The 20,374-nt window shown below is 59.4% G+C and overlaps 3 protein-coding genes across 19 annotated transcripts in view; 2 read left to right on the forward strand and 1 right to left on the reverse strand.

Moving 5' to 3' along the window:
• Positions 1 to 569: 569 nt before the first annotated feature.
• B4GALT2 (beta-1,4-galactosyltransferase 2) lies at positions 570 to 10,954 on the forward strand. Of its 4 annotated transcripts, none has more exons than XM_059920909.1 (8): positions 570 to 721; positions 1,654 to 1,834; positions 2,313 to 2,668; positions 2,872 to 3,107; positions 6,212 to 6,402; positions 6,545 to 6,667; positions 6,784 to 6,888; positions 9,847 to 10,954. In XM_059920909.1, the coding sequence occupies exons 3-8, from the start codon at positions 2,365 to 2,367 to the stop codon at positions 9,995 to 9,997; spliced, it is 1,110 nt and encodes a 369-aa protein (XP_059776892.1). In that variant the 5' UTR covers positions 570 to 721; positions 1,654 to 1,834; positions 2,313 to 2,364; the 3' UTR covers positions 9,998 to 10,954. The 4 variants fall into 4 exon arrangements, with proteins under 4 accessions (XP_059776892.1, XP_059776882.1, XP_059776912.1 ...); XM_059920919.1 differs by lacking the exon at positions 570 to 721 and adding an exon at positions 771 to 827; XM_059920899.1 differs by lacking the exon at positions 1,654 to 1,834.
• A 406-nt stretch (positions 10,955 to 11,360) lies between these two features.
• Positions 11,361 to 15,068, forward strand: CCDC24 (coiled-coil domain containing 24). Of its 10 annotated transcripts, none has more exons than XM_059921009.1 (8): positions 11,361 to 12,005; positions 12,147 to 12,263; positions 12,955 to 13,032; positions 13,609 to 13,663; positions 14,136 to 14,205; positions 14,317 to 14,395; positions 14,477 to 14,665; positions 14,935 to 15,068. In XM_059921009.1, the coding sequence occupies exons 1-8, from the start codon at positions 11,476 to 11,478 to the stop codon at positions 14,978 to 14,980; spliced, it is 1,164 nt and encodes a 387-aa protein (XP_059776992.1). In that variant the 5' UTR covers positions 11,361 to 11,475; the 3' UTR covers positions 14,981 to 15,068. The 10 variants fall into 10 exon arrangements, with proteins under 10 accessions (XP_059776992.1, XP_059777002.1, XP_059777044.1 ...); XM_059921019.1 differs by having other exon boundaries at positions 11,361 to 11,601; positions 11,830 to 12,005; positions 14,477 to 15,068; XM_059921061.1 differs by having other exon boundaries at positions 11,361 to 11,601; positions 11,830 to 12,005; positions 14,484 to 15,068.
• The window catches only part of SLC6A9 (solute carrier family 6 member 9), a 31,670-nt gene continuing 26,209 nt past the window's right edge, over positions 14,914 to 20,374 (reverse strand). For 4 of the 5 annotated variants that reach the window (XM_059920961.1, XM_059920943.1, XM_059920978.1 and 1 more), the window contains 6 exons: positions 20,127 to 20,364; positions 19,902 to 20,036; positions 19,696 to 19,795; positions 19,506 to 19,606; positions 16,428 to 16,598; positions 14,914 to 16,306 (listed from right to left, as the gene is read on the reverse strand). In XM_059920961.1, coding sequence (XP_059776944.1) covers positions 16,112 to 16,306; positions 16,428 to 16,598; positions 19,506 to 19,606; positions 19,696 to 19,795; positions 19,902 to 20,036; positions 20,127 to 20,364 — 940 coding nt within the window. In that variant the 3' untranslated portion in view covers positions 14,914 to 16,111. The remainder of the gene's footprint in view (positions 16,307 to 16,427; positions 16,599 to 19,505; positions 19,607 to 19,695; positions 19,796 to 19,901; positions 20,037 to 20,126; positions 20,365 to 20,374) is intronic. The other variant, XM_059920968.1, reaches the window with a different exon arrangement.

The raw sequence follows: 20,374 nt of genomic DNA on the forward strand, positions 1-20,374 counted from the left end.
TCCTGTTCCCTAGAAGCCCCTGCCACACACTTCTGTCTACGCCTTTCAGTGTCCTGCCCAGTTTTAACTAGCAGCCTCCTCTGGCGGACCCTTAGTCATGCTCCCATCGATGAGCTGACAAATCCCTGACCTCCCTGCACGAGTTGGCCTAACTTCCAGGGGCCCTGCTTTGGCCGAGTTCGCGCTCCAACCCAGACCAGACCCCATTCCTCCGTAATGGGTTTTACCCATCCACACCCTCTCCGGTTCGGACCTCGAATCCAACCCCTTGGATGAGTCTGATTAATTTCTCCCGCCTCTCCCTGGTCCTCCGTCCCCTCGCTCCGTTGCGCTTGGCCGCCGGCAGGGGCGGATGTCGGAGGCGCGCGGCGGGGACGGGCGCGCTGGAGGCGGGGGGCTGCGGGGGCGCGCGCGCGGGCGCGCGGGCCGGGCCTGCCCCTCCGAGGCGCCGTAGCGCGGGAGGGAGGTGGCGGCGCTGTGGTCTATCGGTCGGCGGGTTCGTGGGTCTGCCCGGCCGCCCGGCCCCGCCCTGCCCCCCGGGGCGGCTCGGCTCCATGGCCCGCGGCGGCGGCGGGAGGCGGCCCGGGGGCCGCGGGGGCCGCTGACCGGGAGGCGGAAGGCGGCGGGGCCGGGCCATGGGGGACGGAGCCGTTCGCAGCCGCCGGAGCCCGGAATCCAGCCGGAGCCGGAGCGGCGCCCCCTGCTGAGCCCCGAGCGCCGGGTGAGAGGGGGGCGCGCGCGGCCCCCAGCCCGGGGCCCCGAGATTCTAGACCCGGCCCCGCGAGGGGTGCCCCGAGCGCGGCCCCGAGATCCCCGCCCAGGACCCGGTGAGAGTCGCTAGCGGCCGGACACTGGCCTGGCGTCACCCCACCCTACCCCCATCCCTCGAGTCTCCTCGCCCCCCTCGGGCTCCTCTGCCCGCTCCCAGCCAGCCTCCCTTATTGTCCTCGCTCACCCTGGCCTCGTGGCGTGGGGAGGCGCTCCTCGGCCCCTACCCCACATCCTCTCCTCCAAGCCCCCTCCCCGCCAGGCTCCACACCCACCCTGTCTTCGCTGCCTCCAGGTCTCGGGGTGCCACGTGTTCAGGCCACTCAGCCTTACAGCCCCGCCCAAACGCACCTCGCAGCCTGGCAGCCTGACCCAGAACCCCTGCCCCAGAGGGAGGGGTGGGAGTATTTGCACGTGGGTCCGGGTGTTGTGAGCTGCCCGGGAGCCCGTCTGTGTGACTCTGTAAGTCCAGGAGCGGCGGCTTTGTTTGTGAATGCGTGACTCGTGTTGCTGTTCCTGTCACCCAGGCGTGTCTGTGACTCTATATGTAGTTCTGTGTGTATCTGAGTGCAGGTGACTGTAGCTGGGACTGCGGGTGTCTTTGTGGTTGTGTGACGCTATGTATCTGAGTGGGACTCACCCTGCTCTCTGAAGCACTGCCAGAAGTGCCCCCCAGAAGTGTTGCTGCTGTGTTGGACCCACAGTTAGAGCCATGGCCCAGGCAAGACCCTCTCCTAACATGCTGTCTCCAGGGCCCAAGCGTTCCCCTTCCTGGGAATCAGAACCAGCAGTGCTGGGCAGGCCCCAGATAGTTCATCCCAATCCTTGAGGTCTTATGGGAGGGGTGTCTGATGCCCCACCCTGTACTTTGACCTCTTGCTCCAGAGGGAAGGGATCCCATAAACATCTTGTTCAAATTTGGGCCACCTGGATGCTGAGGGCCACTTCCCAGCCTGGTCCCAGATGGCCTGGCTTGCTTGCCACTGGAACCTGTCCAACCAAACCACTGCCCACCATGTTCCCCAGAGGACTAAATGAAGTCTTGAGTACAAAGCGCTCTTGCATGGTAAGTACTCAGTAAATGGTCTCCCTCCCCCAGACCAGGAGTCCTGGGTTGAGGATGCTGGCCTGTGGGGCGTTTGTTCTCTGGGGCACAGAGAACACATGTGGGTCTATACGTAAACGTGTTTCCTTGTTCAGGTATGAGCCAGCGTGACCTAGAGGTCACATGTCCATGTTCTTGGGAATCCATGGGGTGTGTGTGAAGTCAGGCAATAAGGGCACATACCTGAGTGTGAGGGTGGGTGAAGCTGTGCTTGTGTCAGTGAGGATGAGGAAGGAAGGCATTGTGTGAAGATGCGGGAGTAGTGAGGTGCCAGGGACTGTTTGTGTGTATTTGCAGGTAGAATGTAAGTCGAAGGGTGTGAGCAGGTAAGTGTGAGGATGCGGGTCTAAGACTGTGAGCGGTGCGCAGGAGGTGGGTGGGTGGCCTAGCCCCTCCGGCCCTGACCTCCTGGGTCTGTTTCTCTCCTACCCCTGCTCAGGCCAGCAGCCGGATGCCCGGGCCCATTGGGCGGGCCGGTGGCCGCCTGCGGGATGAGCAGACTCCTCGGGGGGACGCTGGAGCGCGTCTGCAAGGCCGTGCTCCTACTCTGCCTGCTGCACTTTCTCGTGGCCGTCATCCTCTACTTTGACGTCTACGCCCAGCACTTGGCCTTCTTCAGCCGCTTCAGTGCGCGAGGCCCCGCCCGTGCCCTCCACCCAGCCGCCAGCAGCAGTACCAACTGCTCTCGGCCCAACGCCACCGCCCCCAGCTCCGGGCTCCCTGAGGCTCCCAGCGCCCGGCCGGGCCCCACGGCTCCTGTCCTGCCACCCTGTCCTGACTCGCCGCCTGGTCTTGGTGAGACTGCAGGGTGGGGCTTGCCTCTAGGGGTGGGCAGGGGACTGGGGGAGTGGAGTCTTGACCCACGGGGTTGCCAAGGGTCTGGGTGTGTTGTCAGAGGGTTGTTTCTGGGGTTCCCTTGCCCACCCCAGGCGGAGGGAGAGGGCTGGTGTCCCTGGGTTCTGATGAAGGCCTGATTCCTGCCACCGTCCTGCCTGCAGTGGGCCGACTGCTGATTGAGTTCACCTCACCCATGCCCCTGGAGCGGGTGCAGAGGGAAAACCCAGGCGTGCTCCTGGGCGGCCGCTATACACCGCCCGACTGCACGCCAGCCCAGACGGTGGCGGTCATCATCCCCTTCCGACACCGGGAGCACCACCTACGCTACTGGCTCCACTATCTGCACCCCATCCTCAGGCGACAGCGGCTGCGCTATGGCATCTATGTCATCAACCAGGTGTGCTGCCTGCGGCCCCCAGGCTGGCCACCAGCCACCAGGGAACCCACGAGCACCCGTGGGTGAGGGGCCCACATACCTGCTGGTGCAGCCACGGGGTTGGGGGCATTCGTGGCTGCTCGTCTGCCAGTGGTTGTGCGGACACGTGTACATATGTGTGGGGGCACGTGTATGTCATTGCGTGTGTAGGCAGGTTTGTATGTGCATTCAGGGGCGTGCATGTGTGTTAATGGTGGTGTGCACACTGCCAGGTGTGTGCATGGCCTCGATAGGGGGTGAGAGCCATTGTCTACCCGTGGTAGGCCCCACCCACAGGGGTGGCGGCTTAGGGTATGCTGGCTCTGAGATATGGAGGGCCCCGAGCAGAGGGAGAGTTAGACCTGAAAGAGGGATCAAGTCTGCCTTAGGGCCAAGTGCTGAGCACAGCTGAGATCCAGGAATTTAGCTCAGGCTCTGAGCCCTGCCATGGGCCTGGCTGGGGCTGGCTGCCGGAACCTGGAGAGGATCTGATACAGGCCCTCCTCCCCACAGAGAATTCCCAGACTTGAACTTGGATCCCTTTAGACTCCAGGACAATGTTGTGTGACTGGAGTTGGAGCAGGGGGCAGTGGGACCACCAAAGGGCCTGGTCCAGCCCTGGGGTGGGAAGGCGACGATTGAGATGGGTCTTGAGGGATGAACAGGCATCAGCTGGCGGAGGGACTGGAGGAGGCAAGCATTTTATGTAGAGGGACCTGGAGGCCCCAGGCCCCAACGAGAGAACTGGTCTCGTGTTCGGGAACTGTCCGCTGAGGGGTGGGGTCCAACGTGTAGGGTGGGTAACAGAGATGAGGTTGGAAGAGCTAGTGGAGGCCAAATCCAGAAGGGTCTTAGGAGGAATCTTAAAGAGTTGGATTCTAGCCTGAAAGTGATGGGGCACCGTTGTGAGGTTTTAATGAGGGAGCAATGTGTATGTGTGCTTATTAAAAAGATTGCTCTGATTGCTTGTGGACAGTGGGATGCAAGGGGAGCCTGGAGGCAGGGGGCCCGGTTGGGAAGAGGCTACGATGTTCAGGAAGGAGGTGGTGAATGTGCATACGAGTCGGGCAGGAGTCGTGTGGGTGAGGGGAGAGATGTGACACTATAGCAGAGAGTAAGGAAAGAGAGATGCCGGGACATCTCGAGGGTTTCTGTCTTGACTGTTGGCAGTGTGGATGCCTGCGCCTCTGAATGAGATGGGAACATAGGATCTGGGCCAGGTCTGGGGGTGAGTGCGACTCTGAATTCTTTTTTGCATGTGATGAATTTAAGTGCCTGGGGGAAGTATAAGAGGAATGTTCAGCAGGCAGTTGGACAAATGAATCGACCTAGGAGTGAGGTCTGAGGTGGAGAGGGATCTGGGAGCCACCAGTACACAGATGATGGTCCCTAAAACCAGCAATGTCAGCCTGCCCAGGGGGGCCTGGGAGCTGAGAGGAGAAAGCCAGAACATAAGGGAACGGGTGGAGAAAGAGAGAACACAGAGGCCACGTGGGTTGACCAGAAAGGTTTGAGGAGACCCAGGAGAGCTTGGTGTCCCAGGAGCCTAGGAATAAGCGTCAAGAAGGGAGCGTGGCAGCTGCATGAGCGCTGCTGGGGGAGTAAGGAAGGATGTAGACTAAGAAGCGTCCAGTGGATTTAGCAACAAGGTGGGCCCAGCGAGAGCCATTTCAGGGGCCTGGTGGGGGCGGAAGCAGATTGCAGTGGGTTGCAGAAGGAATCAGATTTGACAAAATGCAAGTAGCCAATTGGAGACAACTCTCGATCAAAAAAAAACCCCTCTGCTGAGAAGGGAAGGCAAAAGGTAGGGCGGTGGCTAGAGGGAGGGCTTTCTTTGGATGGGAGAGAAATGAGCATGTTTATGAGCCCTGTGGGAGAAACCTAGGGCCCTGGGGTGGTGAGAGAGGTTAGGAAGGAGTGCCGATGAGCCAGGAGAAAGTGGACAGTTGCTCCAAGGGCTGGTGGGAAGGTTCAGGGCAAGGAGGAAAGAGAGCAGGTGAGGCTGGGCCGTTCAGGTTCCAGGGGAGCAGCTCCCACCCCCTCGGGCCCAGGCTGGCTGGTGAAGAGGAGGGGCTACTCCTCCTCTCCTTCCAGAAGGGCCCACTTGAAGACCAGGAGCGTCTCTGGCTCCAGCCTGGAGATCATGGGTTGGAGCAGGGGGCTCAGGGGCCAGCCAGCTTCTTCCATGGAACCCTCCTTGCTCTGGCCAGAATTTGGAGCTTGGGGCTACATGGCCAGGAGACCAGCCTCAAGGAGACCTCGTCCCGCAGCCCATTTCTCGGGGGATCCCAGGCTCACTGTGCTTATCATTTTGTTGCGGAGACAAGTGAATTGAGCCTGGTCCTGTCCTGGTCCCAGAGGCTGCCCGGGGAGTCGGATGTGGATCTACATGAGCCAGAGGGGACAGGTGGCTGAGGCTCAGTGGCTCAGTCCTCGTGGTCTCTGCATCTTAGATGCTGGTCATTTGGGGGCATTTTTGGTTCATCTCACTCTGTGACGTGCTCAGTAGGGAAACTGTGTGTTCAGGGCCGGTCATCTCTAGGATTCGCACCAGCACAGAGAAGACACCTGGCACCAAGGACAGGGCCACCTGGCATGTTAGAAGGAATGAATGAAAGGAGAGCTCTAAATTGTAACAGTTGGAATGGACCCTGGCATAAGGGAAGCACACGGGAGGAAATGAGTAATTATACTGGGGCGGGGAGGTTTGGTGAAGGAGGCCTTTCCAGGCATGAGTTTGATAAGCATAGAAGGAGAGCATTCCAGGCAGAGGGAACTGCTAACACCGAGGCCTGGAGGCAAGAAAGAGTCTGGCGTGTTCTGGGGTCGTGGAGGAATGTAGTATAGCTGGTCCTCAGCATCTGAGGGCAGTGGCCAGAGAGAAGATGGAGTCACTTCCTGAAAGGCCTTGCAAGGCCAGGTCCAGGGTAAAGAGCTGGCCTTGATTCCTAGAGTCTGGGGGCCCCGATGGGGGCAGGTGGGGGTAGTAGTACTGGGCCCGCAGGGACCGCGCTGGATGGTGGTAAAGTGGCAGGTGCCTCCAAGTCTCAGGCCCAGAGCTGACCTGTCCCCTCCACCAACCCCAGCACGGTGAGGACACCTTCAACCGGGCCAAGCTGCTCAACGTGGGTTTCCTAGAGGCACTGAAGGAGGACGCCACCTACAACTGCTTCATCTTCAGTGACGTGGACCTGGTGCCCATGGATGACCGCAACCTGTACCGCTGTGGCGACCAGCCTCGCCACTTCGCCATTGCCATGGACAAGTTTGGCTTTCGGTGAGGGCTCCCTTCTCAGGTGGACCCAGGCCTCCCCACCCAACCCAGGCCATCGCTCCCAGCCCCAGTGGCCCCCTTGCTGCCGGGCCTCCATCTGGAATCCCCTGAGGCCCCTCACTGATGCCTGCCTTCCGTGCCCTAGGCTGCCCTATGCTGGCTACTTTGGAGGTGTGTCGGGCCTGAATAAATCCCAGTTCCTGAGAATCAACGGCTTCCCCAACGAGTACTGGGGTTGGGGTGGTGAGGATGACGACATCTTCAACCGGTGAGTGGGGACAGGGTAGGGAGTAGACTGGGTGCTTGAGGCGGGGGTGGCGCAGACCGGGCGGGGCTCTTCACCCTTCCTGGTGCCTGCTCCAGCCCGGCTGTCCCCGTCCCCAGGATCTCCCTGGCTGGGATGAAGATCTCGCGCCCAGACGTCCGCATAGGCCGCTACCGCATGATCAAGCACGACCGGGACAAGCATAATGAGCCCAACCCTCAAAGGTGACCCCCAGCGCCCTTGACCCCAACCGCCCCGGCCCCTTACTCCGTAGCAGTGATGTTCCAGTGCCACTGACACCCAGAGGTGATCCCAAGGTCCCCGACCCTTGACTTATAGAGATGACTCCCACCACCCTGATCCCTGTTCCCCAGTCCCCAGCTCAGCCTCACCCCGTCCAGCTCTCACCCCTGGCCTGATTCCTAGAAGTGACTGAAGTTTAAAGGCAGGGCTCACTCAGATCGTCACTGAGTAGCTTGCATTCCTCTCGGTGCCCTCACAGACCTCACTTGTGCCAGAACAGATAGGACGAGAGATAGTGGGCCCAGGGCACAGCCCCAGGGCCTGCGGACCCAACAGAGGTGGCCCGAGCAATGTGGGGTGGTAGTGGAAGTCATTGCTGAGCCCTCTGAGATTGGAGTAGGTGGCTGGTCTCCGAGGAGGAAGCAACATTGGTGTCTGATGCTGGGTGGGAGAAGTGCCTGAGGGCATGTGAAATGTAGGGGCAGGGGGCGAGAGGGTGCAGAGCAGTCAGACCCAGTCCTGGCTGGATAGCCTGTGTGAAGTTCATTCTAGGCAGGGAGGCCAGCAGAGGCAACACAAGGTGATCAGGGCAAGGTGCTATCCTGGCAGAAGAGGGAGTGATGGTGGGAGGCTTCCTGCAGGAGGTGATGGTAAACTGGAGTTTGAAAAGAGTTATTCATTCTACAAATATTTGTCACACACCTACCCTAGGCACAGTGCTATATTCACCAGGCTGATGGAGGAGGCCAGTCTGGATAAAAGGAATAGTATGTGTGGGAGTCTGGAATGTGAACGTCCATTGTATACACTGAGAGTCTGAAACTCTTCAGTCTGAAGGCTGGGAGTGACAGGAGAGGGGGTCTCTGCTGATCCCAGGTTGGGAGTTTCACTTTTGTCCCAGAGGCGCTGGGGAGTCATAGAAGGGTTTTCAGCGGGGAAGGGGCAGGACCAGATTTGGGTTTGGAAGGACCACCCTTTGAGTTTGAAGAAGGTGAAGGGCTGGCAGAGCTGCTGGGTGGAGCAGGAGGAAGCAGACTAGGCCCAAAGGAACTGACGGAGCCCAGGGGGCATGTGGGTGTGACGCTGCCGTGCCCCCACGGGACCAGTAGGGATGTTCTGCTGTGAAGCTAGTGTGTCAGAGTGGGGAGGGAAGTGGCAGCACTGATGTAGGGTTGATCTTTGGCAGAAGCATGACGCACCAGGCGTCCAGGGAGCTGATGAAAAAGCAGTTCAGATAAAAACCATGGTGAGCAGGGCAAGGACGACAGGCTGGGAGAAGAGGGGCTTCAGGGCATCTGAGGGAGAGCGCTCAGTGTTGGGATGGCTCTGGAGAGCAATCTGAACTGAGCTCAGAACGACTGGGAGGATCAAAACAGTTGGGATGAGGGTGGGAGTGGAGCTCTGGAAGCACCTGCCAGGGGCCATGGTCCTGTTGCAGGAATAGCGTGTCTAGGTGCCATCCTCAGTTGTGATGTCTGCCTTAGGTGGGGGAGTGGCATGATAGCAAGATGTTTCTGGCTTAAGGAACTCTGTGGATGCTGGTTTCATCTACCTAGTTGCTTTTGCCTCAAATCTAGGAGTTCTGGATTCTTTTATTTTTTTATTTTTCAATAACCAAATTGATCTTTTATTTTTTTTTTAAGTTTTATTTATTTATTTATTTTTTAAATTTATGGCTGTGTTGGGTCTTCGTTTCTGTGCGAGGGCTTTCTCTAGTTGTGGCAAGCGGGGGCCACTCTTCATCGCGGTGCGCGGGCCTCTCACTATTGCGGCCTCTCTTGTTGCGGAGCACAGGCTCCAGACGCGCAGGCTCAGTAATTGTGGCTCACGGGCCCAGCTGCTCTGCGGCATGTGGGATCTTTCCAGACCAGGGCTCGAACCCGTGTCCCCTGCACTGGCAGGCAGACTCTCAACCACTGCGCCACCAGGGAAGCCCTAGGAGCTCTGGATTCTTCTTTCTCTCACCCTACATGTCCGGACCATCAGCCGGTCACATCAGTGCCACCCCCGCCCCAAACATATCTGAGCTGGTCCACTTTTCCCTTTACCTCTGCCCTGGTGTGGCCTCCGTCCTCTTGCCCAGCTGGTTTTCTGTCTTCCCTCTTCTATAGTTCATGTTCCCTGGCCCTCCCTCCCCCAAACTGGGCGAAAAATCCCTCAGTGTCTTCTCACCCACAGAATAAAAAACTGCTTCCTCTGACTTACAGAGGCCTGCCCGTACATGCTCTAACCTCCCAGCTAATCTTACTCTGGTTTTTCCCCTTGGCCCATTAAGCTCTAGCCACTCAGCTGTGCAAATTCACATTTCCAGTGTAGGGTCAGCATGTGCTGTTACCTCTGCCTGGAATGCTCTTCCTCTGCTGTCAGCTTGATGGCCCACACGCACCCCTTCCATGGCAGTCATCCTGATCTCCCTCTCCTGTCTCCCTTAGCGCGCTGATGTCTTCCTTGTCTGTTACTTGTCTCCCTTAGTGGAATAGACTTGCCACGAGAGGAAGGACCTTGCTGTCCTGTTCATGGCTGTGACCCTGGTGCTTAGAGCGCGCCTGGCACACGGGGACTGCTCAATAAATAGATGGTGAAGGAGTGACTAAAGGATGAGGAACAGAGAAGATGGCACAGAGATGATGGGTGTGAGGAGTAAAGATGATGCATACAATACAGGACACGTTGCATTTGAGGTACCTGTGGGGTGCCCTGTGTCTAGGTCTGAGATGAGAGAAAGATTTGTGAGGGTGTTGTGATTCTGGACTCAAGGGGGTGAGATCTCTTTTTGGAGGGTAGTTGCAAGAGCCAAAGGGCTCCAGGCAGGTGGACGGGGCGACGAAGAGAACCGAGTCACCCCAGGAAGAAGCCAGGATGGCGTGACCCTTGGCCCCAGTGATCTCTGTTGGGTTTGGTGGTGAGCCCTGATCTGGACCCACTTCCATCCTATCTAGGTTTACCAAGATTCAAAACACGAAGCTGACCATGAAGCGGGATGGCATCGGGTCAGTGCGGTACCAGGTCTTGGAGGTGTCTCGGCAACCGCTCTTCACTAATATCACAGTGGACATTGGGCGGCCCCCATCATGGCCTCCTCGGGGCTGACACCAATGGACAAAGGCTACCAGTACCAAGGATTGCCTGCCAGAGGACTGACCTACAGCCTGGCTGGTGGCTGCTCCGTGACAGATCCCCCAGGACAGAGACTGTGGGCTCTGTTTTCTGAGGGTCTTCAGTAGGCCCCCCCAGCTGCACCTGGAAGTTTCAGAACCTACTTCGGGGAGCTTCTGTCCTGGGCAGACCCCTCAAGTGTAGCCCTCTCTGGGGTCAACCCTTCTTCCTGCTCCTCCCTCCCCAGTTCAGCCCCCCTCACTGTCAGGGTTGGGCCAGCCCCTGCACTGCCTCGCCAAGTGGCCTGGGCCAGGTCACTCCACCTCTCTGTGCCTCAGTTTCCCCCCCTTGAGTCCCCTAGGGCCTGGAAGAGTGGGAGGTATGACTAGGGGGCAATGTCGCTTCCAGGGGGAATTCTCAGGCCTGGGGATCCCCCATGCTCCCAGGGGAGGGGAAACCTTTTTCACTCAACATTGTAGGGGGCAAACTCTGGTGCACCCCCTGCTGAGGAGCAGCGCCAGGAGGGGACCAGAGGGCGTGCTGTGTCTGGGATCTTGGGGTTGGGCTTTGCATGGGGCGGATGGGGCTCGGATCCGTTGGGTTCCTGCCCCGCCCCCCTCAGAGAGAAGGCAGTAGCCCCAGGGCCGGCTCGTGTTTGTACATTGCACAGAAACTTGTGTGGGTGCTTTAGTAAAAAACGTGAATGGAGCAGCCCCTTTGTCTGTTTGGGGATGGGGATCTGGATCCCTAAACCCAGACCCAGAGTGTGTTACGGGAGGGCCAGGGGGAACCAGGACAGCCTATCGGTCTGGCCCAGGCTGTCCTGGTTCCCCAGGCCCCTCGAAATGCAGTGGTTCGCTAGACTTCCGCCGGCTGGAAGGAGAAATGTTTACCCTGCCGCTGCCTCCCGGCCAGAAGAGACAAAGAAGTAATAAACCCATTGGGCTCAGATTTCTCGGTTCTTTCACCTGCCCTGAAGCCGAAAGGTGCTTGGAGTCAGGGCGGTGTGGATGGTTCGCACTCCAAAACCACCTACCAGGGCTGTGGGTTGGGCTTCACGAGCCGGCACCGGCCTGGAATGGGCGGGGGCGGGGCCTTCTGGTGGCGGGGCTTGGGGTAGCGGGCCCCGTTTCCCGGGTGACGGTCGCGCGGAAGAGGTGGGGCTAGGGCCCCAGTCCTGCGGCCTGGCTCCTGGTCCCCGGCCCCGGAGAATCGGCCAGTAGCTGGGTAGAAGAGACAGCGCCAGAGATCGGCGGCTCTGGACCGGGCAACTCTAGCCGTGGGGACGGGGTGGGGCTGGGGAGAGGCCGGCCCGAGAGACAGGCTGGGGGCGTGGCCTGTGAGACCAGGAAGGGGCGGGGCGTGCCCAGCACTGGGAGACCTGCGGTCTCCCAGTAACCCAGCTCTCCGATCAGCTGTTCGGCAGTCCGAGCGTGCGGTCGCGCGTTGCGGGGCGGCGGTGCGGGCAGGCCATGCCTGGGGACTCCCCGCCGCTGTGGGAGCTGGTGGAAGAGCACGTTCCGCTCCCGGAGCGGCCCGAAGTGAAGAGGATTCTCGGGGAGACGACGGTGGACCTGAGCCTGGAGCTGCGGGCAGAGGTGGGGCGTGGGAAGGTGGGCCCCACTCCAGGCCTATCCCACGACTTGGGCGATTTCCTCACCTCCTCCGGGTCCCTGGCTCTGCCCGGTAACTTTGGAGCTCTTGTCGGATCTCACTGTCCGCCCAGCCCTCTCCAGTTTAACTCTGCCCTGCCCCTCACTCCCCTAGCTCCCCTTCCTCCCCTTACTTCCCCCCGCAGTCGCAAGGTGTCCCAGCTCTCCTTGCAGGTGGTGATGCTACGATCACTGCTCCGAGAGGCTCGATCCTTCCAAGCCCCTGGTTCGCGCCGCACCTCTGACCTCTCCTCCCTTCTGGCACCACCGCCCCTCCTCAGAGACCTCGTGCGCCAGGAACTGCGGCAGCTGCTCCAAGGTCTCCGCCGGAAGGCCATCTGTGAGGGCAGGTTGGAGCCTCAGACCTGGGGCTGGGCCCTGTCCCCAGAACTCAGATGGGCTAGCCCTGAAACTGACAAGGGGCCAGGGTCGCCTTTCCTGTGGTTCCCTGGAAGGAGCCCCTGAGTGTCCCCCGTGTGCACCTTCTGCAGGGACCAGACCCAGGCTTGGGTCCAGTACAGCCCCGGGGTCCTGCGCTTTGCCTTGGAGGAGCCCAGGCGTGATTTGCCAGAGCAGGGGATATTCCGCCTGAGAGCTGGTGAGCCCAGGTATAGTGGTAGGAAAGGAGGGGTCTGTTCCCGCTTGGCAGAGGCCCCAGCCAACTGGCGGGTCCCACCTGCCGTCATGGAGGAGCTCCTGGTCTGGGACTGGACACTTCTACAGCCACTTGTTGTAGGGATCAGCACATGAGGGCTGCAGAAGCCCAGGAGACATGTACCAAGCCTGGAAGCTTGGTTTGATCTGGGTCTTAGAGCATGAGGAACAGACTTCCAGACAGATAAATAGAGAAGAGCTTTGCAGGAAGAGGGAGCACTATACGCAGACATGGGTGGAAGGAAAGTCTTCATCCAGTGGTCAGTTGTTCCTCCGGCCTGGAGAACAGGTGCAAGGGCTGTGCTAGAGAGGGCTGGGGACTGCACAAGATAAATGAGCAGCAGCGTGTTCATCACTGAATGGCAGCAACTTAGTTCTCGCACATCCTTAGGAAGTGGGTGATGTCCCCATTCTGCGGATGAGGAAACTAAAGCTCAGAAAGGATGATGGATTTGTCCAAGCTCACACACAGTGAAGGGTGGCAGAGCCCATTTGCAAACCCAAGCTCCAGAACTCCTCCTGTTAGTACCATCTTATGTTGCCTTTGTGAGAAAACACACAAAATTGTCTAGGAGAAATGGCATTTGTGTCCTGAAGGCCTGGGGTGAAGCAACATGGGAGAGTGATGTTGACTTCATCTGCCAGCAGCTGTCACAGGGACCTCAGCGTCATCAAGGACCAACTGAACGTGTCCCACGTTGACCAGGTTGCCGGATACCTGCGGTGAGGCCCCTGAGTGTGTGCAGTGGGGGTCGAGACAGGGAGGGTGGGACGGGGGATGGATCCTGACGTACTGGGACTATGAGGAAGGAGGAGGGAGGCAGCATACCTGATGGGGAGACCCAGGAGAGTAGGGCAGGTTGCTGGTGAGGTTGCTGCCAGGAAGTAGCCAAGTAGGGATGCCAGCAGGGGCCTTGGCCTGAGGACTTTTATCCTGGGGTGTGGGAGAGAGATGGACCACAGAGGAGTCTTTTAAACAGGGGAAGGGCTGTGATCTGGGGGAGAATGGAGGCAGGAGGACTTGCAGGCCCAGTACTGTCGTGCAGAAGAGAGAATGGGGCCCCCCAGCGTGGGCGCTGGGAGGCGGGCAAGGAGAGGACACATCCTACCCAGGAAGAGGCTGGCGGGGCTGCAAGGCTGTGCTGGGATTGCACTTGGGCAGCAGAGGGAGAGGTGGGCTGAGAAAGGAGGGCCTAGAGGGAACTCCTGGTAAGGCTGGAGGCTGGGTCTATGTGGAGGGCTCTGCTGTGCCCCGGGCCTGCAGCACTGCTGCCGGTGCCACACTCCCCCATGTCCCAGGGCCCTCCTGGAGGAGGAGTGTCGCAAGTTGAAGAGGGAGGTTGCCATCCTGCAGGTGAGCAGCAGCCCTGGGCCTCCCCACCCCCAGAGCCTTTCTGCTGAGCCTAGACACACCCGTCTCGCACCTGGTGTGTGAGATCCACATACGTGTGTGTCTGTGTGTGCCAAGATTGTGTGAGTCCTGTGTCCATTTCTCCTGTATGCACACTTCTCGTACGTGTGAATCCAGATTCTGGTTGAGTCCCTAAGTCCAAGGTTAGCACGTCTAGACTAACCTGCTGGATTTGCCCCTGGTCTTTTGCCTCCTTCTCTTCCCCATGTCTGGGTTCGGGCCTGCCACTACCTTGCCAAGCCCAGCTTTCCAGGGAGGCTGGTGTTCCTCTCGGGAGTGTCCTCAGGTGGCTGGGATGAGGAGGCTGCATGGGGTGGTTCCCGGGCCCCACCTTGGGTATCTTGGCCTCTGCATCCCGCCCCACCCCGCCCCGCCCCTGCCGTAAGGCTGGGCACTGAGCCAGCTCTCCCTGCAGCGCCGCCTGGAAGAGGAGTATACAGGGGCCCCTTGGCCCTCTGAGGCAAGCCTAGAGCCCACCCTGGCAGGTGAGGACCCTGAGCAGGCCCCAGAGCACCCAGCCTCCCGTCCCCATCCTGCTCTTGTACACACACCCTGGAACTGCTGAGCGCTGTGTCTCAGCTAGACCTCTCCTCCAGAGCTAAAGGAACAGAAGGCAGCCATGCAACAGGAGCTGCGGGCACCTCCGAGGCCTTCCTGTGTCTCCCCCGGTCACAGGTAAACCAGAGCAGGTGGACAGCTGGACGGGTGGGCTAAGCGCAGGCCACGGCCCCCTCATAGCTACTCCCTCCTGTTCAGGCTGCAGCCCTTGGAGTCCTCCAGCCAGGGCCTCGGACCACTGCCTTGCCTCCGTGGGGCTGCTGGAGTTTGGGCCAGGCCTCTCCAGTGCCACCTGCCCTCTCCTCCTCTGGAGCGCTGCCCCAAACCTCAAGGCCTGGCCGCCACCTGCCGCTGGGGACGGAAGCTTCAGTGCAGCCCCGGAAAAAGGCCAGCTTCCACTCCGATGTCCAGTGTGGCGCCCCAGGCCCCAACCTGAAGGGCTGGTCAGGAAGGAGACTTCCGCTTCTGCTGGAACTCGCCCTGTCTGCTGCTGACACCTCTCAGCTGCCATGGCCCAGCCCACTTCAGATCTAGTCTTGGATGAGGCCTCACCAGGATTCCAAGGCTGTCTGTCTCTCTGGCCCTCACCCTACCCCCTCGCCTGGTCCTTGGTGTCTGGTCCTGACCATCACAGCCTTTGGCCTTTCTCTTCCCAGGCATCCCTCAAAGGTCTGGCAGGAAGAGGTCTCATCCCAGCCCTGACTCTCGTCCCCATGGGGGACCCAGACAAAGCACAGCAGCAGCGCAGAGACAGGAATAGAAATTTCATTAAAATCTATGGACTTTAAAATCCTAGTGGTGCACGGATGGGCAGGGGTGGGCGGCGCACCGTTATTGCTACAGAGGATTAGAGGCGGCTCTTCCGGGGTTGTCACTGCACAGAGGGGCACAGAGGACGGACAAACGGATACTGCAGGGCTTGGGGGAAGGAGCTCTGGCTCCAGAGAGGGGGTGGGGCACGCCGGCTGGGACCATTTGGCACGTGAACAAGGGCAGCCCATTTTGGGAAGACTGGGCCTTTAGCCTGGCAGAGGGAGGGCAAGGGGGTGTCATGTAGGGTCCCCTTCCCCAGGGCTCTGGGCTCAAACCTCCTGCTGAACATCACCCCACCCCTATCCCCCAGAAACGAGTTCTTTGGGCAGGCTGTTGGGTCATGGGCCTCTGCTGGCTGGCCCTACAGCCAGTGCTGGGAGGCGGCGCAGAGACCCCAGAGCAGCTGAGTGAGGTGCAGGCAGGCCTGGAAGACAGACTGGGCCCGAGGCCAAGGGCAAGGGGGTGGCAACCACAGATAATACAATTTTTACAAAAATAATTACACAGACAAACAGGGCTGGGGTTACAGCCTGACATGTAACACTGCACAGCCCCCTAGCCCCTTACCCTGCCTCCAGGTAGGAAGATCCAAATCTGCCTGGGCAGAGCCTGGGGTCTGCTCTGGGGGCAGGAACACTGGTCAGGAGGCTGAAGGCTCGGGGAGGGGGACAGGTAGGGGGCCCACCCAGAACCTTAGCTCAGGGTAACGTGTGGGGGCATCAGAGGCCACATAAAGTCCAGCTGCCTCCGGGGACCTGGCCTGAGACCCCTCCAAAGTGCTTTGGGCCCCCCAGCAACCCTCCCATCACTCACGCCCCCCAGCTGCCATCTTGGCATCCAAAGGACCTGTAAACACTAGGGACACGAGCACGAATGACCACGCTAGCAGTGGTGGCCAAGGTGACAGGAGCCGCCCTGGTCAGGGCGTGGAGGGGCAGGCGGTGACACCTGTCCACCGCCTCCCCAGTCTCTGTGGCGGGAGCACGGGGCGGGGGTGGGGCACTCCCCCGGCAGTTGTGCTCATATCCGGGAGTCCTGCAGACGGCTGGAGCCGTTACTGCCCACCGTGGGGATCTGGGCCTTGTCCGGGTGCAGCGGCTGGACCTCAAGCCCGTCTTCAGGAGAGGGTGGAATGGTGAGGGCATAGCGCCCCGTTCGGTGCTCCAGGAGGGCGGGCCCCCAGTCTCTGCTTGGCTTGGTTGCATTTTTCAGACGCTGCAGGAGAGGTAGGCATGGTTGGGGGCGGGGTGGGCACGGTCATCAGAAGGGAGCCCTGAAGCCCCGTCCATCCACCCCCTCCTGTTTCACCTGGCTGCCCCCTGCCCCCACCCCTCACCTGGAGGAGGGTATCCCCATCTGTGCGGCAGAGCTGGTACAGGGCGTAGAGTGGAATGCAAATGACAGAGGACAGAGCCATGAGGAAGCCGATGGCCACAGCCCAGCCTGGATACTGGTAGTGGTTGTAGGTAATTGGCTGGTACTGGATCACCGTGAAGATGAGAATGAACTGCAGAGAGTGGGGGACGGGAGTGGGCGTGAGTCCTGCCCAGCCCCACCCAGGCCTCAGGCCTCCTATCCGCACCCTCTCCCTCCCTCTCCAGTTTCCCAAACTAGAAAGAGGCATTTTGGGGAGGGCAGGGGTGACGTCAGTGTTTGGGTAGTGGAAGAAGCTGGTGGAACCAGGGGTCCAGGGTATGATGGGCAGGTGGCCACGGTGGAAGGGGAGAGGTCTGTCTTCTGCATAATCCTGAACCAGCCAGGGAGCCATTCAGCTGCCGTGGCCCTTGGAAGTCAGTTCTGCTCAAAGACTCGCAATGGCCCTGCATTGCCTGCTGAGGTAAGGCCAAATCCCTGGCCTTTAGGGCCTTCTCCACCTCACATCAAGACCTCGGCTTATCTTTCTGGCCTTACTGTCTCAGTGTCTCTGCTACACCCAGCGTTTCCCACCCTTCATACTATGGAGGATCCTCTTTTGCATCCTCCTCTGTCAAACCCTATGCAAATGCCACCTCCTTCAAGAAGCCTCCACTGATTTCCAGTCTCCTCTTCCTGAAAGGGCTTTAGTGGCATTTTCCATCTACTAAGCATTTTATGGGTGTTTCCCCCAGACCTGGGAGCTCCTGGGATTGCATCAGCTCTGGGTCTCCAGTGCCCAGCACGGTGCCTGGCACAATCTCGTGTGCTGATCTGAACTGACTTATGCAAGGAAGTGGGAGTAATGGGGGAGAGGAAAGGGCAAAGTCCTGCCAGTCTGTGGCTGTGGAGACAGTGACAGACAGCCTGCGGAGGCTCCAAAGGCTAGAAATCATGAGTGTCAGGCTGGGGATGCTCTCGGGAACCACTTTGGAAAGAGATGAGGGACATGGGAAATAAAGCCTGGGGTTCCAGCAATGAAAAAACTAAAGTTAGCAGAAAGATGGGCAGGTGGCTCATGGGCCACCCAGAGGAGCCGGGGCAGTGGGTGCCACTTGCCAGGAGGGCTCAGCATCCACCCTGAGCCCTCATCTGTGTTCTGGAGCTCAGGCCCCTCCAGCCTTCTGGGTGACCAAATTCTAGAAGGCAAGGCCCATATCCATTGAGGGGTGGGTGGGCCCTTCTGGGACGCTGCACACAGAGGAGCTTAGAGCAAGTTTTCTGAATGGAATTAGATCCTGATCTAAGCTGTGGATAAATTCTTAAAAAAAAATTTTTTTTTGAGTTTTTGGCCACACCCCACAGCATGTGGGATCTTACTTCCCCGACCAGGGATCGATCCCACACCTCCTGCCTTGGAAGGCAGAGTCTTAACCACTGGACCGCTGGGAAAGTCCCAGTAAATTCTTTATTTGAGCTGATAGAAGGATGGAGTTTGTCAAAAAAGACCTTTTCAGCAATATAAAGAAGTAAAGCCCCCAAAGAAAACCAACAGTCCAGAAACACGTGTCCACAGAGCCTGGCATCCTCACCTGAAGGTGACTCCAGCCTGGCTTTCTGGGCACAGAGAGGGCGCTGCTGCCTTTGACTCAATCTCGCGGAGACACTGGACCCAGGGCCCTTCCTGCCTCCTGCCCTGCCTGGGCGGTGCCCTGGGTCTCCAAGCAGGGCGGCAGCCTCCTGGGAGCCGTGGAGGATGAGCTCCCCTGGGGCAGGTCCTGGGCCAAAGCCACAACCCTCAAGGGCACTGCGCTTGGCTGGCATCTACCCTCCCCTCCTCCCACCACTTACAGGAGACTTCCGTTGCTCCTGCTTCAAAGCTGGGCCAGTGGCCAGAGCTGGTGCGTGCGCCAGGCTCGGGAAGATCCCACAACCCATGTGACGGAGGCCTCAGCCCTCAGGGGCCTTTTATTCAGAAACATGAGCCAAAGTGGAAATCCGGTGCTGACCTCTCTGTGGCACACAGGAGCTGGCATGATGGGGGCATGACTCCGGACACTGCCCTGGCCACTGGGCTGACCCCTCTGTCACTCAGAGATGGCCCTGCCTCTTCTCTGTGGAGGGACCATTACACTAGCAAATCCCTTTTGCCCCCCACTTCTCACCCTGAGCATAAAGGAGCAAAATCAGAGGGTTTTTAGTCCATAGACCACCCCTCCTCCTGCACTTCTTTCTAGCGTAGCACGGGCCCAGCACACAGGCTCCAGATCAGACTACCTGCTTTGCATGAGGGCTCTGCCTCTTAGAAGCTGTGTAACCTTGGATCAGTTACTTAACATTTCGGTGCCTCACAGTTTCCTCATCTGTAAAGTGGAGATACTAACGATACCTTGGAGAGTTGTATCACATGACTTGATATATGGTTCCTGGCCACGGTGGGAGTTCCCTCCACCATTTCAGCTCCCTGATGGGAGTTTCCCAGGTGTTGAATACTGGTGGAAACCCAGAATTCCCCCTCCCAAGCCGGCCCACTCCAGTGCCTGGAAGGCTTACGAGGGTGTCCCGGATCCTGAGCTGACATCTGACTTGTACAACCTGCTTCTGGAACACGCATTCACACCACATACCCTGAGTACTCCGAGCACCTCGGCTGTCAGGGACTGGAGACAGGAGCTCCGCGAGGCTGACGGAGGCTGACACCAGTGTCAGTCATGGTTCCCGAGGCTCCTCTGGGAATGCCAGGCGGGAACACCAGGGAGGGAGGGCCGGCTCTCAGCTGCTGCCAGCCTGCTTTCCTCTGCCGAAGCTGGGCACTGTCTTCAAATACAGGGCCCTGTGCCCCCTTCCTAACCCAAGGCCAGGGCCTGGGTGGTTCTGAGTCTCCACACACCTGTATGACTCTACGCAACCTTGCTCGGACTCCCAGTGGCCAGATATGTGGGTGTGGAGCCTCCATGGGGAGCTCTGGCCAGATGGATGGGCTCTTGCTCTCCCTTTGCTGGTTCCCAAGAGAAGGACGCTTGCCACAGGGCAGCAGGGGAGGGACCACTGACGAACTTACAAAGATGATAGCTGGAGAGACGAAGCGCCAGCAGATCTGGAAGAAGAGGGGCGGTGGGAATCCCAGCATCATCTGGATGTCCTGGAAGTAGTTGTGGTGCCCTGGAGAGAGGGAGGTCAGCAGGCCCGCAGGACAGCGTGGGCAGGCCCAGGGCCGGGACACAGGAGGCCATGTAAGGTTGGGCACTTACCGTAAATGTACATGATGGACACACACATGATGCAGGAGATGACGACCAAAGAGAAGCTGGCCGCGTAGTTGTCCATCAGCAGCAGCCAGTAGATGCCTGCCTGCGGGCCAGTGGGCAGCTGAGTCCAGGGTGCCCGAGGCTACACTCCCCCCTTGTTAACGCCCATACCCTGGCAACTCCGGCCCAGCCTTTCCCTCGGCTCTTACCTGGCTGGTGAGGGGGATTCCCAGCAGGAAGCCAGCCACAGCCACGCCCAAGGTCACATACGTCTTTTTCTGCAGGATCCACTCATTCCCTACCTCATCCACAATGGCCGTGACCAGCGTCTCTAGGAGGCAGAACTGCAGGATACAGCCATCAGAGCAGGGGCCTGACCTCCGCCCCGGCCTCCTCCCTCCCCAAGCCACAGGCCCATGTCCTGCACCTCGTACCTGAGTGCCCAGCCCCAGCAAGATGAGCATGAAGAAGAAGAGCAGGGACCAGAGCGGGGAGATGGGTAGCAGGGTGAGGGCCTCAGGGTATGCCACGAAGGCCAGGCCAGGGCCGTGGTCTGCCACGCGGGACACGTCCACACCCAGGTGATTGGCCATGAAGCCCAGGATGGAGAAGATGACAAAGCCGGCATAGACGCTGGTGGCACAGTTAGTGATGCTGATGATGACACTGTCCCTGATGGGGA

Source organism: Balaenoptera ricei, chromosome 1 (assembly GCF_028023285.1).
Source record: "Balaenoptera ricei isolate mBalRic1 chromosome 1, mBalRic1.hap2, whole genome shotgun sequence".
Classification (NCBI taxonomy): domain Eukaryota; kingdom Metazoa; phylum Chordata; class Mammalia; order Artiodactyla; family Balaenopteridae; genus Balaenoptera; species Balaenoptera ricei.

What these genes read in the sequence shown, in the direction of transcription:
- B4GALT2 (XM_059920909.1), top strand. Translation starts at nt 2,365, where the DNA reads ATGAGCAGACTCCTCGGGGGGACGCTGGAGCGCGTCTGCAAGGCCGTG. An exon ending in GCATCTATGTCATCAACCAG is followed by an intron (nt 3,108 to 6,211) that starts GTGTGCTGCCTG and finishes CACCAACCCCAG; the next exon opens with CACGGTGAGGACACCTTCAA. An exon ending in AATGAGCCCAACCCTCAAAG is followed by an intron (nt 6,889 to 9,846) that starts GTGACCCCCAGC and finishes CATCCTATCTAG; the next exon opens with GTTTACCAAGATTCAAAACA.
- CCDC24 (XM_059920990.1), top strand. Translation starts at nt 11,476, where the DNA reads ATGCCTGGGGACTCCCCGCCGCTGTGGGAGCTGGTGGAAGAGCACGTT. An exon ending in CAGGTTGCCGGATACCTGCG is followed by an intron (nt 13,033 to 13,608) that starts GTGAGGCCCCTG and finishes CCCATGTCCCAG; the next exon opens with GGCCCTCCTGGAGGAGGAGT. An exon ending in CCTAGAGCCCACCCTGGCAG is followed by an intron (nt 14,206 to 14,316) that starts GTGAGGACCCTG and finishes CCTCTCCTCCAG; the next exon opens with AGCTAAAGGAACAGAAGGCA.